This window comes from Asterias amurensis, chromosome 7 (assembly GCF_032118995.1).
Source record: "Asterias amurensis chromosome 7, ASM3211899v1".
Lineage (NCBI taxonomy): Eukaryota > Metazoa > Echinodermata > Asteroidea > Forcipulatida > Asteriidae > Asterias > Asterias amurensis.
Window position 1 is genome coordinate 18,108,309 of NC_092654.1, and position 17,880 is coordinate 18,126,188.

At 37.7% G+C, this 17,880-nt stretch overlaps 1 protein-coding gene across 2 annotated transcripts in view; it reads right to left on the reverse strand.

The window, feature by feature from the left end:
* The window catches only part of LOC139939780 (dnaJ homolog subfamily C member 13-like), a 51,492-nt gene that overhangs the window by 16,164 nt on the left and 17,448 nt on the right, over positions 1 to 17,880 (reverse strand). For both annotated transcript variants that reach the window (XM_071935896.1, XM_071935895.1), the window contains exons 19-39: positions 17,212 to 17,333; positions 16,889 to 16,964; positions 16,339 to 16,434; positions 15,679 to 15,780; positions 13,004 to 13,074; positions 12,373 to 12,418; positions 11,562 to 11,776; positions 10,839 to 10,998; positions 9,877 to 10,041; positions 9,073 to 9,177; positions 8,202 to 8,404; positions 7,159 to 7,243; positions 6,132 to 6,286; positions 5,672 to 5,717; positions 4,795 to 4,949; positions 3,335 to 3,536; positions 2,519 to 2,634; positions 2,018 to 2,096; positions 1,600 to 1,735; positions 969 to 1,153; positions 232 to 306 (exon numbers count right to left, since the gene is read on the reverse strand). In XM_071935896.1, the coding sequence (XP_071791997.1) occupies positions 232 to 306; positions 969 to 1,153; positions 1,600 to 1,735; positions 2,018 to 2,096; positions 2,519 to 2,634; positions 3,335 to 3,536; positions 4,795 to 4,949; positions 5,672 to 5,717; positions 6,132 to 6,286; positions 7,159 to 7,243; positions 8,202 to 8,404; positions 9,073 to 9,177; positions 9,877 to 10,041; positions 10,839 to 10,998; positions 11,562 to 11,776; positions 12,373 to 12,418; positions 13,004 to 13,074; positions 15,679 to 15,780; positions 16,339 to 16,434; positions 16,889 to 16,964; positions 17,212 to 17,333 (2,595 nt within the window). The remainder of the gene's footprint in view (positions 1 to 231; positions 307 to 968; positions 1,154 to 1,599; positions 1,736 to 2,017; positions 2,097 to 2,518; positions 2,635 to 3,334; positions 3,537 to 4,794; positions 4,950 to 5,671; positions 5,718 to 6,131; positions 6,287 to 7,158; positions 7,244 to 8,201; positions 8,405 to 9,072; positions 9,178 to 9,876; positions 10,042 to 10,838; positions 10,999 to 11,561; positions 11,777 to 12,372; positions 12,419 to 13,003; positions 13,075 to 15,678; positions 15,781 to 16,338; positions 16,435 to 16,888; positions 16,965 to 17,211; positions 17,334 to 17,880) is intronic.

A 17,880-nucleotide genomic window follows, 5' to 3' on the forward strand; every position in this document is an offset into this window, starting at 1 on the left:
GTGAGAAGTCTGGTCTATGACAATAACCAAAGGTGTCCAGCCGCCGATTTCACCAAACTCTTTCTAACTTAGGATTAATCTTAGGACTAAGGACAGGTTCTGTTCCGTATCCAAATACGTAGGACGAACTGAACCCATCCTAAGTTAGGACGGGTTACTCGTCCTTACTTGAGTTAGGATTAATCGGAACGTTTCGTGAAATCGGCCGCAGTGTCTTTAAACATTACTTACTTGAACGGCTATATCTTCAGGTTTGCTGGCCAAACTCAGCACAGTAACACAGCGTACAAAGGCTTCTTGAAGAACCTGTTTTTAAATTAAAAATGAGAATCAATTAAAATCTTCAATTCTGGACTTACAAAAAACTGCATAACAAACAAGCAATGTGGGAACTTTCCAGCTGGGCTGACGAATGTATTCTCATTTTGAATGTTCAACCAAATGTAACCCAAACTAAAACTGGTAGGAAAATGAAGTCTGGTTTCTTTTCAAAATGAGAATCAGACCAAAAAAGCAGTCCTGGAGTTACACAGAGGCCTTGCCCCAATCTTGTCCTTGGTGCCTCTTCAAGAGTCTACATAAACCATAAGATTTTCCACTTTTTTCACTTTAAGAAAGTACCCTCTGCAAAATGAAAATGGCCTTGGGCTATCAAAAAAATAAAAAATTGTAGCCCTGATAACTGTCAGTGTGCGGAGTGTGAACCAGTTCTTCAATGAAAGTGCCCTCTGCAAAATTAGAATGGCCTTGCCCTATCAAAGATAAGGCTGTGTCCGTAATGGTGACTTCGGCTACAGCTACGGCTAGATCAGCGCGTCTGCCAGTGTTGAAGAATAGGCAGACGCGCACAATCTAGCCAAAGCTGTAGTCGAAGTGGCCGTTTCGGACACTGCCTATAATTCAAGACCTGATTATTGTCAGCGTGATAACTGTAAACCAAACCGAGTTCTATTCTTATCATTTCTTACCTCGATGCCATTTTCTCGACACAGCTCCTCAGCGTTGAGAGCTGAGCAGTTTACTGTATGGAAGGCCAGCTCGCTAGCTGCTACAAGGAGAGGAGCAGACTTAGAGAAGAGTGCATCGTCATGGGTCTCCATCTGTATCGTCTTGATGAGCATCGGGTAACCTGCGTACTTGTATGGCTCCAATACTGGAAAGAGAAAAGTGTAGATTGCCTCAATTTCAGCTCAGACCTAAATGACCACTTGGCGCAAGATTGATTTGGGCCTTCTGGTTGGCTTAAAACAGAAATATTTCCTTCTTTTTCTATTTTGTTAGAATGCAAGTTTCCCCCTAAAAGCCACTCTTGCAAAAGGATACAATACGTTTCTTTTTCCAAACAAGCTCTCTAAAATTGCCAAACACACTTATCATTTAACAATCAGACTTCTGTTAAATATTTTATCTATGGCCCCTTATCGTGAAATTCTGCTCTTAAAGCCACCATTCTCCACTTTCAGGGTTGATGCAAAATTTCTGCACAAGAGCCCAAATTTGTGTAAGAAAAAAATATTGCTACTACCGTTATTGCACTGGTTTTTTGCTTACAGTAATTAAGCAGGTCCATGAAATTTGGTTAGATCTAGGTTTTCTTACCATCTTTGTATCTCTCAAACAGTATACTCTGAGATTTGAGTATGAGTACGATGTTGTCTGGGTTAGGACCGTCTGTGTGCTTTGAGGATTTACTACACAGAAACTCATAGGCAGTGCTGACTTTTTCAAACATTTCCTAGAAAGAAGAAGAAGAAAAAGAAAAAATGTGAAAGAAAGAAATTGCAAAAAAAAAATGAAAAAATAAAAATAATAATCCACAGTATTAAGCAGCATGCAGCATACCAAAGTTTATCACAAAGTGGAGGTTCAGGTTTAATTGTTGCTTTATATATTTTCCATGATTTGTCATCTTTTTTGTAACTTCATTGTTTGTAAGTGCATATATTGTATGAAATAAGAAAAAGTGCTTGCACTTTTGTCACTTTAAGAACTTTGTCACAGAGATTCTTGTACTTACTCTTCCTTCAGGATTCTTATCTGGATGGTACTTCTGAGCGAGGCGGAAGTATGCTTTGCGGATAATAGCTTCTTCATGGCTGAAAGATAAGAAACATTAACATCTATCAGTCCTCTACATTTTAAAATAGTAGTTATCAATAGAAAACATGCAGGTACAACCATGTGTAATTTCTCCTTCGGGAGGAGTGTTAGCTCTGAAAAGGGCTCGTGTGGTCTCTACTACATGTACACCTGATTTTTGACTTAATTAAGGTATTTTACAGATAAGCCATGGTATTGAAACTTCAGGAAAATGTTTATTAAATAATGTCCAAGCATCCATCAAAGTTTACTTTGACACTTTTTTGTGTGCGTGTGCTATGTACCATTATTGCGTAGTGACCACAACGGCTCTTCTCAAAATGAAAATTTTAAAAATGAAATGAAATAAAATAAAATAAAACTAGGCTTAATCAAAGGTGAGTAAAAAGTTAGGAGTGAGACCCATGACAGGACTTACCCTCCCACCGCTGTCTTGAGCTTTAAGACTTGGTAAGCTTCTTCTATTGACATCGTTGGCGGTTTCTTCTCAACTTCCTTCTTCCACTCCTCTAGAATGTCCTTCAGTAGCTTGACCTGCAAAGGTCATGTCAAAGGTCAAATCAAAATGTCAAGTCAGTCAGAAATTTAGTGTAAAAAAGCCCAGTTCATACTCCCTGCGAATGCGAAGCAAATTTTTGACGTCACACCTTGTTTTCAGAGTTGAACACATTTCAACTGTTGCGAATTCTTCGTCTCGCATTCGCAAGAAGTATAAACCGGACATAAGGCTATGAACGGAATTGACTTGAGCACTCAATGCAGATGCAGTTAAAAGCCAGAGTTAAACCCAAGTTTGCAGCTAAATCTTCTCTTTCTTAAAGGTGAGGTCATGTGTTGGTACAAAGTCCAACACATGACCGTAGAAAATAACCTGGTGAGAAGCACAGCAGATACATGTAGCCTTTTTAGAAGTATTAAGGTTTTGATAATTTTTCACACACTAAAAATTACTTGCCGAGGTGCTGTAGTTTTTGAGAAATGAGTAAAACAGTTTCAAGAAAATTATTTAAGCATGTACAATGGATTTACGAGACTCTCCTGAAGCTTTCTCTTTGATTACCACTTATTTTCTCAAAAACGTGCTGACTAATGTAGCTGAAACTTCTACAGAAAACTTATATTACATACATCTTCATGCACAGTGAGTAGGAATTTGTGTCTTGGCCAAAAACTTGATCTACAAAAAGTTTCCAAACCCTCTAAAGAGACAAGTCAAGATATCATAACTACTTACGGGTTCCCTGATTGGCCAATCTGGAAAGCGGTCTTTATCGCATAGATGTCTCAGGTAGTAGATGTTGACGAAGAGTTCCCCATCTAGCTGCGGGAAGTTGATAAGGGGGATGGGACAGTACTGGTAGATGGAACGAGTGTTGCTCTGAAGACGCGGAGTGAAGTCTCCTATATGAGCAGCAAGCTTCTCAATCATCATACGCCTGGTACATAAAAATATTAAAAAGAAGGGGGAAAAAAAGAACAAAATTAGAATGTAACATTTTGGATTGTGAACGTTTGGCAATTGAAACACACTGTTTTTTTTTCCAATCCTATGTAGGTGTAGATATACACCATCAAAAACTCATCAGTGAAATTTTTATTTTAAAAGGTGGTAGTGATTTTGAGATCATGCCGAAAAATCTGGAGAAAAAAAATCTGGAGCGGTTATTTCCACGCAGGAAGAATGATCTGCAATTGGAATACACTGAAAATCGTCTCAGATTCAAATTTTTGGGGAAAACAAATTATATTATTTTTCATAGTTGCGGTACTTCGAGGTGAAAACTTTCTCAAAATGCAATAATCCAAAGCCGCTGTACTTCTTCTTACCTAATAATGTAGTAAGTTTTTATTGCCATTGAGTTTCAGAGTCATTACCAAACGTAAACTTCCTTTAAAGGGAAGGTACACGTTTGGTAATTACTCAAAACAAATAAAAACTTAAAAAACGGACTTGATAACAAGCAATGGAGAGCTGTTGATAGTATACAAATATTGACTGCTTCGAGTTCTATGGTTAAAACTATGACTCCCGAGGTGATCCCCGTAGCGTTCTGTTTTCCCGAGGCGAAGCCGAGGGAAAATAGAATGCTCCGGGGATCACCGAGGGAGTCATAGTTTTTAACCATTGCACGGGTAAAAGCAGTCAATATTTGTTTTATAACACCCCAAACATTTCTAAATACTGTACTATTATTATTAAGTTACAGACCTGAATGCTACAATCCACGAACGACGCGAATACAGATTGCAAACACTTTTGCTGAATGTGTTGCATGTCGTGTCGTGCAATCCGAAATGGTTACAGACTATTAATTTATCATACTCGTACACGCAACGGACGTCTGGGCACTGCAAGCCGTGTGCTAGTCTGTCGGACTAGCGCACGGCGCCATGTGCTAGTCTTCAGACTAGCGCATGGCAAACCGACGGCCGTCGTGTAGCAAAACTAAGACATGTCATGTGACGTGCTCTAAACCAATGAGCAGGCAGAATCTTTGCAAGGGGTGTTATAATATAAAACATTGTGAGAAACGGCTCCCTCTGAAGTAGCATAGATTTTGTGAAAGCGGTAATTTCTTTGACAATTACCAAACATGTACCTTCCCTGTAAGGTTTTTAAGTTTTAAAGTTCTAAAACTGCAGTCTTGTAACTTCCACAGTTTCTACTTTGATCTATGACCTATGACCCTGTACCTCATCTCAGCACTCCAGATCGCTTCCGGTGTATCAAACTCTCCCAGGAATGTTTCAGCAAACTTCTCGGCACTGTGATTCTCCAGATAGTGTACCATGGCCTCGGGTAGGATGTGACCCAGTATGCTACGATGCATGATGTCCGACTGCTTACTCTGTCATGACGTTGGGAAACAAACAAATAGAAATAAATAAGGCGCCGATTTTCATAAAGAGCTAAATTATAAGATTGCTTTTAACTGCAAATCAATCGTAGTTGCTTAGTAAACTGTGATGTCACAATACAAATCACTACGGGCATACTAACAAATTGCTTTGTGATAAATTTTAATGCTTGTAAAATCGGCCCCAGGGACCAACTTAATAGAGCTGCTTAAGTAGACAATTTTGCTTATAAATTTTGTGCTTGATAAAAATAATAAAAATAAAGTGAGAAATGGTGCATGTGACATGTGACAGGCTGGTAACCTTATTCTGGTAAGCCTGATTTTGTTGTGCTTATCTACTTGTTGTACTAAAGCAGCTCTATGAAAATGTGTGCAGAGCTGCCAACATTTGCATCTTGCAATCAGGGAGATTTTTGTGCAAAAATCGGGAAGATATTAAGAATCACATTCAACATTATTTGGATAAAGTTTAGCAGTGATATGAAATGGGCCCCAGAGCTCTTCAGGTCACATTTTCTTTCAAACTCTCTTCATTTTTTCCCTACAAAACTGTGGACAGTTTTTTGAAATCAAATTACAAAAAAAGTTTGTGTTTTTCAAATTATGTTCATATCATGCTCAAAGTAAATTGTAAACTGAAACAGGTAAACTTTCAACTTCATCCAAATAAAAATGTCATAATGGAAGATTGAGGAAATCTTGTTACTCACATCATCCGCCCGGAAAGCCTGCCTCATGTGGGAATACTTCAAGAACCTGAAAAACATCAAACAAAACTTCTAAAACTGGAAAAACAATTTTGTTTCCAAATTTACCATTCAGTCTGTCAGTGCCCCTGGCATCTGTGTCCATTAGAAAGCTTTTTTCTTCATGAATTCCACACAAAGGACAATTTTCTTCGTTCTTGTTCTTTAACATTGTTACTGGTTATTTTCCAATTTATAACTTTTTGTTGAATTGTTGTCTTTTCAGACTTTGTTGTGACTATCTTGTAAATTGTCGTGCAATTTGACCTTTGGTCATAATGTGATGTTAGTAAAATATACCAATATATACAATCGAGTTGAAGAGCACTGTAATATGCTTGTTGGGTGTTTTCTTTGTTCAACTCGAAATCAGTCACAAAAAAAGAAGCAAGTTCGAAAGGAAAAGTTATTTATCTGGCCTTACCATGCAAGAGGTAGCACATTAGATCCTGTGTACATCATGATGAAGAAGAACACACCAGTCAGGTACAGTCTCTGAAGACCCGGATTGTCCTGAATGATGTCATACACCAAGACGGACACCTTCTCAACCAGGATGGGGTCAAAGGTTAACAGGAGCTAACCAACCAATAGAGATGAAGGAATTCTTAGTTAATTGATGAGGAGTATTTGTAAGTTTTCTGGCCAAAATTAAAGCAGAGAAGTTGAAACATTGCAAACTATATTAGATAATTATAACTTTGTTTAACCCTTACACCGAAGTGTGGAAGCAGTGTATACTCAGTACTTTCCAGAGTGCTGTGAACAAAAAGGCATATTACTTAAATGGGATTCGAACCCATGACCATGCCAATCTAGAGCAAATGTCTCACCAACTAGACCACCAAGATTGCCCGGTAGCTAATGTAGAGGCAGTTTGAATCCTATTATTTTAGCAGCAAGTACCCCATGGATTTGAGCATTGCGGTTAAAGAATATTGTTTGATTTTATTTGAAGCACTATATACTCAGTAATTTCTCGGGTGCTGTGAAAAAGACTCAAGGCATATTACATGTACTTGGGTGGAATTCAAACCCACGACCTTTGTCAATCTAGAGCAGATGTTCCTACCAACTAGACCACCAAGATTGCCTGGTAGCTAGAGGCAATTTAAATCCTATATCTTTTAAGCAGCTGGCACCGCAACGATTAAACAGATTTTGGCAAATGTTGTGGGTTCAAACCAGGACCCAATTTCATAGAGATGCTTAAGCACAGAAAGTTAGCTAAGCACAACAAAATTAAGCTTACCAGAATAAGGTCACTAGCCAAACTGCCATGTCACACTAGCCAAACTGCCATCACACAATTTGTGACTGGTATCCTGCTCAGCAATTTTTTGAAAGCAGCTCTTTGAAATTGGGCCCAGTTAAGAAGTCAAGTCGTGTCAGCCCAATGTTATCCAAGCTGATTTCATTCATCCCTGACCAATCAACGTAGTTTCACTTACCTGAACAATATGAGGCAAACAGGTTGGTTCTGAAAGAAGTCTCTTAGGTTTAGGCAAGGGGCGGATGATGGCACCATCTGAATCTCTGTCAAGTCAATGGGAGATGGACGATAGGAGTTAGGACAAAAACAAATTGTGGCAGAGGGTGTGCCCCCCCCCCCAAAAAAAAAGAAAAAAAATTCCCTTTACTTTAACACACTCTTTTCCTCTTGTACAAAGTAAACCCCTCCCCCCCCCACCACAAGAAAAAAATAAACTGGAATAAAAATAAGCCTCAAAGGCAAAGTTTACCTGGGTTTTTGGACCCATTTGTTTTCAACCTTTAACACACAAAAAAACTGTCATCTGAAGATTTCATTTCTAAAAGGTGGTCGTGTTTTTGAGATATCACCGAAAATATGAAGAGAATATGTCCCTGCAGAAAGAATAATCCCTAATAGGAATACACAATCTCATATTCATATTTTGAGGCATAAAAACTGTTATCTTTTTAAAGAACCGCACTACTTCGAAGTGAAACATTTCTCAAAATGCTCTATACTATTAAAGACAGTGGACACTATTGGTAATTGTCGAAGACTAGTCTTCACAGTTGGTGTATCTCAACATATGCATAAAATAACAAACCTGTGAAAATTTGAGCTCAATCGGTCGTCGAATTTGCGAGATAATAATGAAAGAAAAAAACACCCTTGTCACACGAAGTTGTGTGCTTTCTGATGCTTGATTTCGAGACCTCAAATTCTAAACATGAGGTCTCGAAATCAAATTCGTGGAAAATCAAAAACTACGTCACTTCAGGGGGAGCTGTTTCTCACAATGTTTTGTACCATGAACCTCTCCCCATTACTCGTAATCAAGAAAGGTTTAATGCTGATAATTATTTTGAGTAATTACCGAGAGTGTCCAGTGCCTTTAAATGCTACTGTAGGCTTCTTACCAAAGGTTTGCCATAAATGTTAAGAGTGCTTACCAAACGCGCGCCTTCCCTTTGAACAAAAGTATCTTTAAACATCTAGTAAGTGATAAGACAATGTACTCACTTGCTTGGGTAGTACCGGCAGATCCGCACTAGCATATTAAGAATCAGCGTCGCTAGATCACTTTCATTCAAGACGGCCGTCCCTGACGCCAAGAGGACCCACTTCAGCTGGGGGATCTGATGAAGAGGTTTCCATCCTTCCAGACCCTGAGCCCAGCATCGGGTCTTGGCATTGATGGCACCTTCCTTCCAAAGATCCTTCATCTGTTAGAGATAGAGACGAGAGAAGCGTTTAAACAAGGCATGATATTGGGTCCTAAGAGAACACTTCATCAGGTAGAAGGGCTGACCTACATATACCCATGGTGTACGCTCTAATGACCTTTTCAGGCAAATTCAATCAGAATTTTTCGGACTTTTGCAAGGGCAAAAAAATAGGAAACTAGACTTATGTAAGTAAGAACATGCATGGTATAAACTTCTCTGACACTAAACTGTAAGCCTTTTCACACTATCAATGTCCAAAATCGACACAGGGGAACTTGCTGTTGACCCGGTAAAATTTCAACATCCTGGTTTCAAACTAGCGCTCGCAAAATCAGCTTGTGGGAAAAGCCCTAAATATTGATGGTGGAAAGCTTCCATTAAAATATTACTTACTGAGGTGCTGTTGTTTTTGTGAAATGAGTAAAACAATAATTTTCGTCTCAGTAAGACGAAAAATATTATAGCACGTACAACTGATTTACGGAATCTCCTGAAAACATTGCTCCATAAATGTTCAAAAAAAAAATTCTCAAAATCTTGATGACAAATGAAGCTGAAACTTCTACAGGTAACCATTTAATAGTTGTATGCGTTACTGTGCCCTCCAAAGCAAAGAGGTCAGAAGCTACAGAATTTGGCCTTTCGGGAGAGCGTTACTTACTGACCTCTGGAAAGCTGAACGGTCCAAGCCTCTCCCTCTCTACATTTCCATAGTACCATTCCTTCTCTGTACTCCTCTCCATGTCCGGTGAGGCTTCAATCACGTTAGACTGAAAGAGAATAATAATATTAGTGGCTTCTTATATAGTGCTCATATCCATCAAGTGAAATTCAAGCCGCTTCAACACTCAGTATTTTCATGTAAGGTATGTGGGACTCTGTTTGAATTATTTATTTATTTATTTATTTATTTATTTATTTATTTATTTATTTATTTATTTATTTCCAGGCAAACAGCACATACAAAGAATAGGCAATAAAAAAAAGACTACACAGAGAACAAGCCTGCGGATAACCAAAAAGCGAAAATAATCGCTGTCTAAAGGCGATCCAGACAACAAAAATAACAAAGGCACAAAAGGGCACAATGACAAAAACGACGTAAAAATTTAATTATGAGACCTACTCCTTTTACATAGCACCATGTAATGGTTTACAATGTGATGTGGCGCAATATGCAGCCAGTCAAACCAGGAACAACAGGGTGAACCCCACCTCCTTTCAAAAAGTGCACTGGGGTCTTTTACATGCATTACACAACACATGGGACCAACGGCTTTATGTCCCATCCGAATGATGAAGCATCATGGTGAAGTGTCTTGCTTAAGGACACAAGTGTCACGGCTGGGGATTGGAACCCACACTCTGCTGATAAGAAACACCAGAGTTTGAGTCTGGTGCTCTTTACTGCTAGGTCACGACACACCACTGTATTTATATATCATTTTAAATGAAAGGTTGTTTATTACCTGTGTTGGAACCGTAGCCCTTGTTGTATGCATATGAGCTAAGGTCAAGAGGTCAACTAGTACTCTTATTCCATTGGCATCGAGTAGTTCTTTGACGTTCCGTCTGACAAAGAGGAGCTTGTCGATGAATAAGACAAGTCTGTCCCTCTCTTGCCTGTCAGTACACTGCAAACAGAAATCAAACAAACCAAGTCTAGTTATTAAGCAGAAATAGATTAACCCTTTTAAAATAAAAGCGGCTGCAAACGCCTTGTACCAAAACGGCCATAACGGACTCAAGCGGCTACAAGGTTGGTTTGACCTACTTTCATTCAACCAAAAAGGCCTAAGTAAACGTCATGACCTGAATTGACACTTTCTGATGTTTCTCAAATAAAGGCAGTGGACACTATTGGTAATTACTCAAAATCATTATCAGCATAAAACCTTACTTGGTAACGAGTAATGGGGAGCTGTTGATAGTATAAAACATTGCGAGAAATGGCTCCCTCTGAAGCGACGTAGTTTTTGAGAAATAAGTGATTTTCCACGAATTTGATTTCAAGACCTCAAGTTTAGAATTTAAGGTCTCGAAATCAAGCATCTGAAAGCACACAACTTTGTGTGACAAGGGTGTTTTTTTCCTTTCATAGTTATCTTGCAACTCCGACGACAAATCAAGCTCAAATTTTCACAGGTTTATTATTTAATGCATATGTTGAGATACAACTTAAGACTTATGAGAATAATTATCATTATTATTGATGTCTATGTTTCTATAGATAAATAAAAATTCTGATTTATATATATTTTTTCAGACACATTTACTCACGTGGGTCCTACATTGTAAGTGTGAAAAATGACACCTATGATGGCAACTTGTATGAGATTTAGGACAAACACATCAGGTAGCAAGTAGCACCTAAGGGGGCAAAAGGTACCCGCCGTTCCAAAACCGATCATTCATCCATTATTTTACTTACCCTTTCCAGCATCTGAACAATGTAGCGTGTATCATTGAAGTGTCCAATCTCTTCATTACAACGGCTGTATACAATAGCCAAGGCATGTAGACACATACACTTCATACTCATCTTATTGGTCAGTAGAAATCTATGGTACAAGTCATTGAAGAACTCAAACCTGTGGAAACGAAAGGAGTCAAATTTTAAACTTATGTTTTCAAATTACAAGGCAAAAATCTATAAACAAAATATATATAAAAAAATGTACTTAGATGTACTAAAACATGTGAAAAAAATTAGTGAAAAAAGAACTCTCACATACAAGGTTTACAAACTTAATAATAATATTTTAAATTTATATTGCGCTCCTTACATACAAAATGATCAAAGGCGCAGAACACATGTTAAATAGCACAGAGTGGAAGAAAAAGACAAAGAAAAAGACTGGTCACCAGGCCAATGCCCAAACAAAAGTATGGGGATACGTCTGTCCCGCCAACAGAGATCTAATAGTTATACAAATAGCAAACAGCAAATTTTGAATTGATGTTTCCAAATGACAGATAAACAGTTCTGGAAAAGTAGTTGAAGAAATCAACCCTGACAAAAGTTAGTAAAAATGAACAACTTTCACGAACAAGTTTAACGAGTAGCATACAGAAGTACAAATTTTGAACCGGTCTTTTATACCTAACGTGGTTTTAAAGAGATTGTATTTAAAAAAAAAGAGAGCCATCTTACGATCTCTTAATAGCGCTGATTTCTTCATTGCTCTCGTCTGCCTCCAGGAGTAGTCTCAAGTAGTAGTCGCCAATCTTAATCTCTTCTGAAAGACACTCGTACATCACCTCAAACTCTACGTGATTCCAGGAGATCATGTGACCGCTACTCAGCTCACGATCCGTCCCGAACGCCCTCATCTCGTTCTCAAAGGCTTGACGGAGCTCTTCCCTGGTCTGTGGAGGATTGGTTGATTACAATAAAGTCATCAATGATACCTCAGTATTTACAAATAGACCTTTTCGCAAATACCCACTGCACAAGCACTAACTGTTGAATGAGGTGCATTCTGGTCTAGCTAGCAATCAAAATTGATCGCTAGACAAGAATGCAACTCATTCCACGCCTAACACGCACATACCGAATATTTGCGATAAGGTTTACAATGTCATTTAGAGAAACAAATGTATGCAAGTTCACCCCATACAAGTCTCAAAGCCATTCTTGGTAAGGGGCTACAAGAAGACAAATTATTAAATGTGAACAATGACTCAGGGGAGCTGAAGGTAGGAATTGATTTTCCTCTTAAAACAGTCTAGATTGTAGGATGGAGGGAAACAAGCACCAGGCAAGGAGTTCCAAGGTCCAAGGAGTCCGTTGAAACCAGCTGTTGCAAACTGCTTATCAACCAAAAGGACCTACATGTATGGTATAAATGCAAAAAAAAACACCTGACCCTTACAGAGTCCTTCTCAAATCTAGCTTTCGAGAAAGACTGGGTCGAAACGTCAGGCCATTAACTATTTTTTGAACTTAACATTTACAAACATACCTTAAAATTCCAGATGAGGTTGGGAAGCGCAGAATCGATGTTGAACCTGAGGGAAACATCAACACATTCAAACTAGATCAAGATTGATTACATTTATTAAACAAGAAACTGAGCCCAGACTTTTAACTCCCCAGAATACATTGACAGATAATTTTTTTTCATGGAAAAGGTATTAAAGGCAGTGGACACGACTGGTGGTTACTCAAAATAATTATCAGCATAAATCCTCAATTGGTAACCGGCCGGTAATGGGGAGAGGTTGACAGTACAAAACATTCTGAGAAACATCTCCCTCTGAAGTGACATAGTTTTTGACAAAGACGTAATTTTCCACGAATTTGATTTTGAGACCTAGTTTAGAATTAGAGGTCTCAAAATCAAGCATCTGAAAGCACACAACTTCGTGTTACAAGGGTGTTTTTTCGTTCGTACATGTAGTTATCTCGCAACTCAGACGACCAATCGGGCTCAAGTTTTCACAGGTTTGTTATTTTATGCATATGTTGAGATACACCAAGTAAGAAGACTGGTCCTTTTCAATTACCGATAGTGTCCAAGTCTTTAATGACCATATTTCTTTAGAAACGAAAAACGTCTTTGAAAACTTGTAGCTAGAAACAAAACTCCTTACTTGTAGTAGAATAGATCCCAGTTGTCCTCACTCTTTATCCTCTGTCTTCTTTTCCTCAAAACGATGGGTTTCTAAAAAAACAAGACAATATTCTTGCAATCACAAAGTTGTATCTGAGAAAAATCTTTTACAGTATGTTTTTCAAAACAATAATAAAAATATGTTGTTTTTCAGGTAATGTTTCATCTGTTTTCTTTTTCTTTCTGGTTGTTTTTGTTGAACTTTCTGACTTCTTCAATCAGTGCTTAGTAATGATGAATTTCATGAACTTTCCGGAACTACATGTAGGAAAAGAGACTTACAGTATTTGAGGATAAACTAAACTGTCTAACAAGTCTTTATTAATTTGTATGAAGAAAACAGAATAGAACCAGTTTCACAGAGATAGTTTTTCACTTTTGTCTACTGCCTTTTATGTGAACAAAAATAAAATATCAAAAAATATCACAGCAAAATTATAATTTTGAGAGAATGATATGGTCTCTTAAGGGTTAAGGCAGTGAAGAGCCAATAATAGGATGTGAACTATGGGCAAGTTTGACAGCCAACTATTGACTGACTGGCAGTAAAGCAGCAGCTACTAAAACAACTCAAGTTTGCTATAAAAAAAATTTGAATGGATTTATTGATTTACCATACAATAGCGCAATCAGCCATAGAGAGGTATGGTGGACACATTATTTTTTTATTTGGGATAAATCTGTCTGTTTACTCCAGGGTTGCCAACATTTCCATCTTGCAATCAGGGAGATTTTATACAACACTCAGGGAGAACTTTCTACTGAATCAGGGAGAGATGACAAAACATAGAGTGCAATCTTTACAGTGTCCACCGTATCTCAAAAAGTATATTGGTCACCAGCGAAGCGCCTTTATGCAGAGACTAGCTCCATCTTGGTGACTAGTCAATAACAAGGTTTAAGTTAAGCAAATACAAACCAAGCTGGCTTTCAATCTACTAGTTATACTCGTATACAGATTTTCAAAGTTTTCAAAAGAAAAACATAGGGGGAAAAACCTGCTACTGTTCGAAACTGAGCAGAGAACTTAAGTTCGCAGTCAAACTTGCACCATGGACCTTTTCGCAAATACCCATTTAGCAGAGGTCTAAGTTCGCAGTCAAACTTGCACCATGGACCTTTTCGCAAATACCCGTTTAGCAGAGGTCTAAGTTCGCAGTCAAACTTGCACCATGGACTTTTTCGCAAATACCCATTTTGCAAGCCTTAACTCTTGAATGAGGTGCATACTGGTCAGGATTAATTGCTAGCTTTGACCAGCATGCACCTCATTCAACGCTTTAAGAATTTGGGTACTTTTTGTAACAATGTCCACAGATTTACACTAAACTTACAATGTACACCATTTGAAGATTATGATAGTAGAAAGCTTACCTTAAAATTTTACTTGTAGAAGAGCGGTAGTGTTTTAGAAATGAGTATAACAATGTCACGAAAATATGTTTTAAATGCTAAAATTGTTGTTGTGACTTGTTTTACTCAATTCTAAAAAACTACAGCACCTCAGCGAGTAATGTTTAAGGGAAGCTTTCCACCATCATTACCTTCAAACTGTGTGAGTTTGGTGTAAATCTGTGGACATCGTACTTTGTGTCCTATAAAAAGTACCCAGACCTGTTAATGCGCTCGCACAGAGTATTTACGATAAGGTCTCAAATGCTTTTTCTTAAATAGACTTACCAGGATAGGCTTTAGAGAGGAAAGCGATGATGGAGAGGCAGAGAGTTACATTCGTTGATGATTTCGGGGGAAAAAGGAGGAGTGGGGGAAAGAGAGGGATATCATTTCAATTTGATGACAAAATGATGTCCAGCAAGCGATGGAATTACATTATAAATGACTGTCAGATAATGATGGACAAATGAATGAAATGAGAATTAGTTTCAAATGAACAAGATTTGTGATGATATTTTGGCTGGGGTGCAAACATTTTGAGGAAAGAAAGAGATTCTGTAGGATTTGAAACTTTGCATGGTGGAAATACGATACATGGAAAGGTTTGCGGTAACACTATGTAATGACTATCTTTAATGAGATTATTATTACTATTATAATGAGCTGGGGTGGTTCTGAAAAGAACCGTTGGTTTCAACTCCTTGAAAACCAAAGGTTCTTTTCAGAACCACCCCAACTCATTAGAGATAGTCATTCCATGGTATTACCGCAAACCTTTCCAGAAAGAGATTCTGGTTTTAAGCATCCACAGTGATGCAATGAACTAAATCAGTAAATTTTGTGTCATAGGACGCAGCAGTTGTGTTCAATTCAAGCTAAATCCTTGTGCCCTCTAAGAGCCTTGGGCCCAATTTCACAGAGCTGTTTAATCAGAAAAAAACAAGTGCACCCTGATTTCAAAGCAGTTTTGATTCAGTGCTTCTAGGTCTTCGACTTTTTAATGCAGAAAAATCTAGCCTTAAAGTGTTAGATTCATTTCTTTCTCACCCAAAAAAAACAAAACATTTGCTCAAAAGAGTCTGGTAAACTAAGCAGGATTCGCTCATTTGATTGTTAGCAAAAATTCTGTTATTAATCAGCATAAATAAATGCTCCCTAAAAACATAGCCACCTAATCTAGGAAATACTAGACAATAGATAGCTCAAACCAAATATTTAAAATAAAGTTTTAACAAAAAATTAAAAACGATGTGAACTCACATCTTGTTTCTTTTCTGCTTTGCCGATGCGCTGTTTCCAATGAAGTAACGTTGTCTCAATCTGGTGCCATTGGAGACTGCGATTAGACTTGCCTGATTGATCCTGTCAAAACAAAATGTTCAAACGAAAAACAAAGTTAATTTTTATGCTAACAACTAGTTTGACTGATTACCAATAGTGTCCAGAACCTTTTACACAAATTAGTGTTAGGGTTAAAGGCAGTGGATACTATTGGTAGTTACTAAAAATAATTAACATCATAAAACCTTTCTTGATTACGAGTAACGGGAAGAGGTTGATAGATATAAAACATTGTGAGAAACAGCTTGGGAAAGAAGTTAGTTTCCACGATGTTGATTTCGAGACCTCAAGTTTAGAACTTGAGGTCTCGAAATTAAGCATCTAACTGCACACAACTTCCTGTGACAAGGGTGTTTTTTCTTTCATTATTATCTCGCAAGTTTGATGACCGATTGAGCTCAAATTTTGGGTTTGTTATTTTAAGCATATGTTAAGATACAGCAACTGTGAAGATTAGTCTTTGACAATTACCAATAGTATCCAGTTTCTTTATAAAAAAGTTATAATCTTTACCCTAGGTTAACATCTATTACATTGTAAGATTGTTTGGAGACTACAAGAAATACTGCGGTGCCATACCTGGGCCATCTTGAGATTGTCTCTCATATGAATCAAGTCTCTCTCCTTCTCAGGAACTTTCTCTTCGGAGTCTAGGTAAAACAGAAGGCCAGCCGGCTGTCACAAAAAAGAAAGGCAAAAACAGATTTAAGCAACATATCCCATGAATATCAATCTGTAATCCACAATTATATTTTACCTTGTTAGCTATTATTTGCTTACTGCCCTTCCGTTATTATCATTTGAAAATTGTGTGCAATATTCTTGAATTTATGAATTTCAATGTATTTCTATAGATTTGTATAATTACTTGTGTTATTTCTACATATGTAGTTTGTGTGATTAATGTAGAAAAAAAAGAAAAAAAGAAAAAGAAAAAAAATCATGACAAAATCAAAAACAGTTTTAAGCAATATCTTCCTGATATACTTCATTCCCCAGACATAATCTATACATGGTATTATCAAATGAAAATACTGACAAAGGGTGAACATAATGTTTATTGCAAAAACAGGAAGTCAATTCATGACTAAAGATCACCATCGGACACTATCACCATTAGGGTCCTTACCAGAATGCGTTTGAGGAGTCCAAGTGCAGTCGGATTACCTGTTACCCATAATGCAACAAGGTGACGACTCAGTTGCCTGATGTGGTGTAAAAAAAAAATTGAACAAAATTAAAAATATATATAGAAGAGTTTGCGGTAACACCATGTAATAACAATCTCTAAATGAGTTGGGGTGGTTCTGAAAAGAACCGTTGGGTTAACTCGACGTTTCGATCAGTATGCTCTAAAAATATATTCATAAATTGACAATAATGTACAAACTTAAACAAAACTATAGAATTTGTGAACCAGGCTTTACAATATAAATGGGCGTTGTTCACTACCTGTTGGTGAGCATCCGCGTGTCCGTGCTTGAAGTGAACATTGCAACATGGAGATGCCTTGGTAGAGCGCCCTCAGCCAGAGCAAGCTCCTGCATCTTGGCTGCAATTTCCATATCTCCCTCCTACAGGAAGGAACGAAGATGAGAAATGCTCATGAACTGTTTATGAATTAAATAACTAGCAAGTAATTAACCACAAGGGAAACCAGTGCAACGATGTGAATACCAAATTATTTTTGCTCGCACTGATATCTTCCAAGCACTATATTTTGTGCCAATTAAAGATTAGTGCTAACCACTCCTTCCACCATCAAGTTATAAACAAGTGAAACTGACAGAGTAAATGTTTAAATGATTTTGGCTTGAGCCAGTGACCTCAGGTTTAACATGCTGGCGCTCTACCAACTGAACTATATCTAGCCCTAATGATGGCAGTTTCCCTAATTTGTAAATATCTTTGTTAAGGATGCCAGTCAGAAGCCATACAACCGTTAGCTACTGTGTAGCCAGGGATTACACCCAAGTTCATGATAAAACTGAGGGAGTACACCCAAGTTCATGATAAAACCTGGGAAGTAGCAGCCAGATGATCACCTTAAGGAAATAATAAACCACAAGGGAAACTGACTGGGTCAATTTGAAATAATTTTGGATTTGAATAGAAAATAAT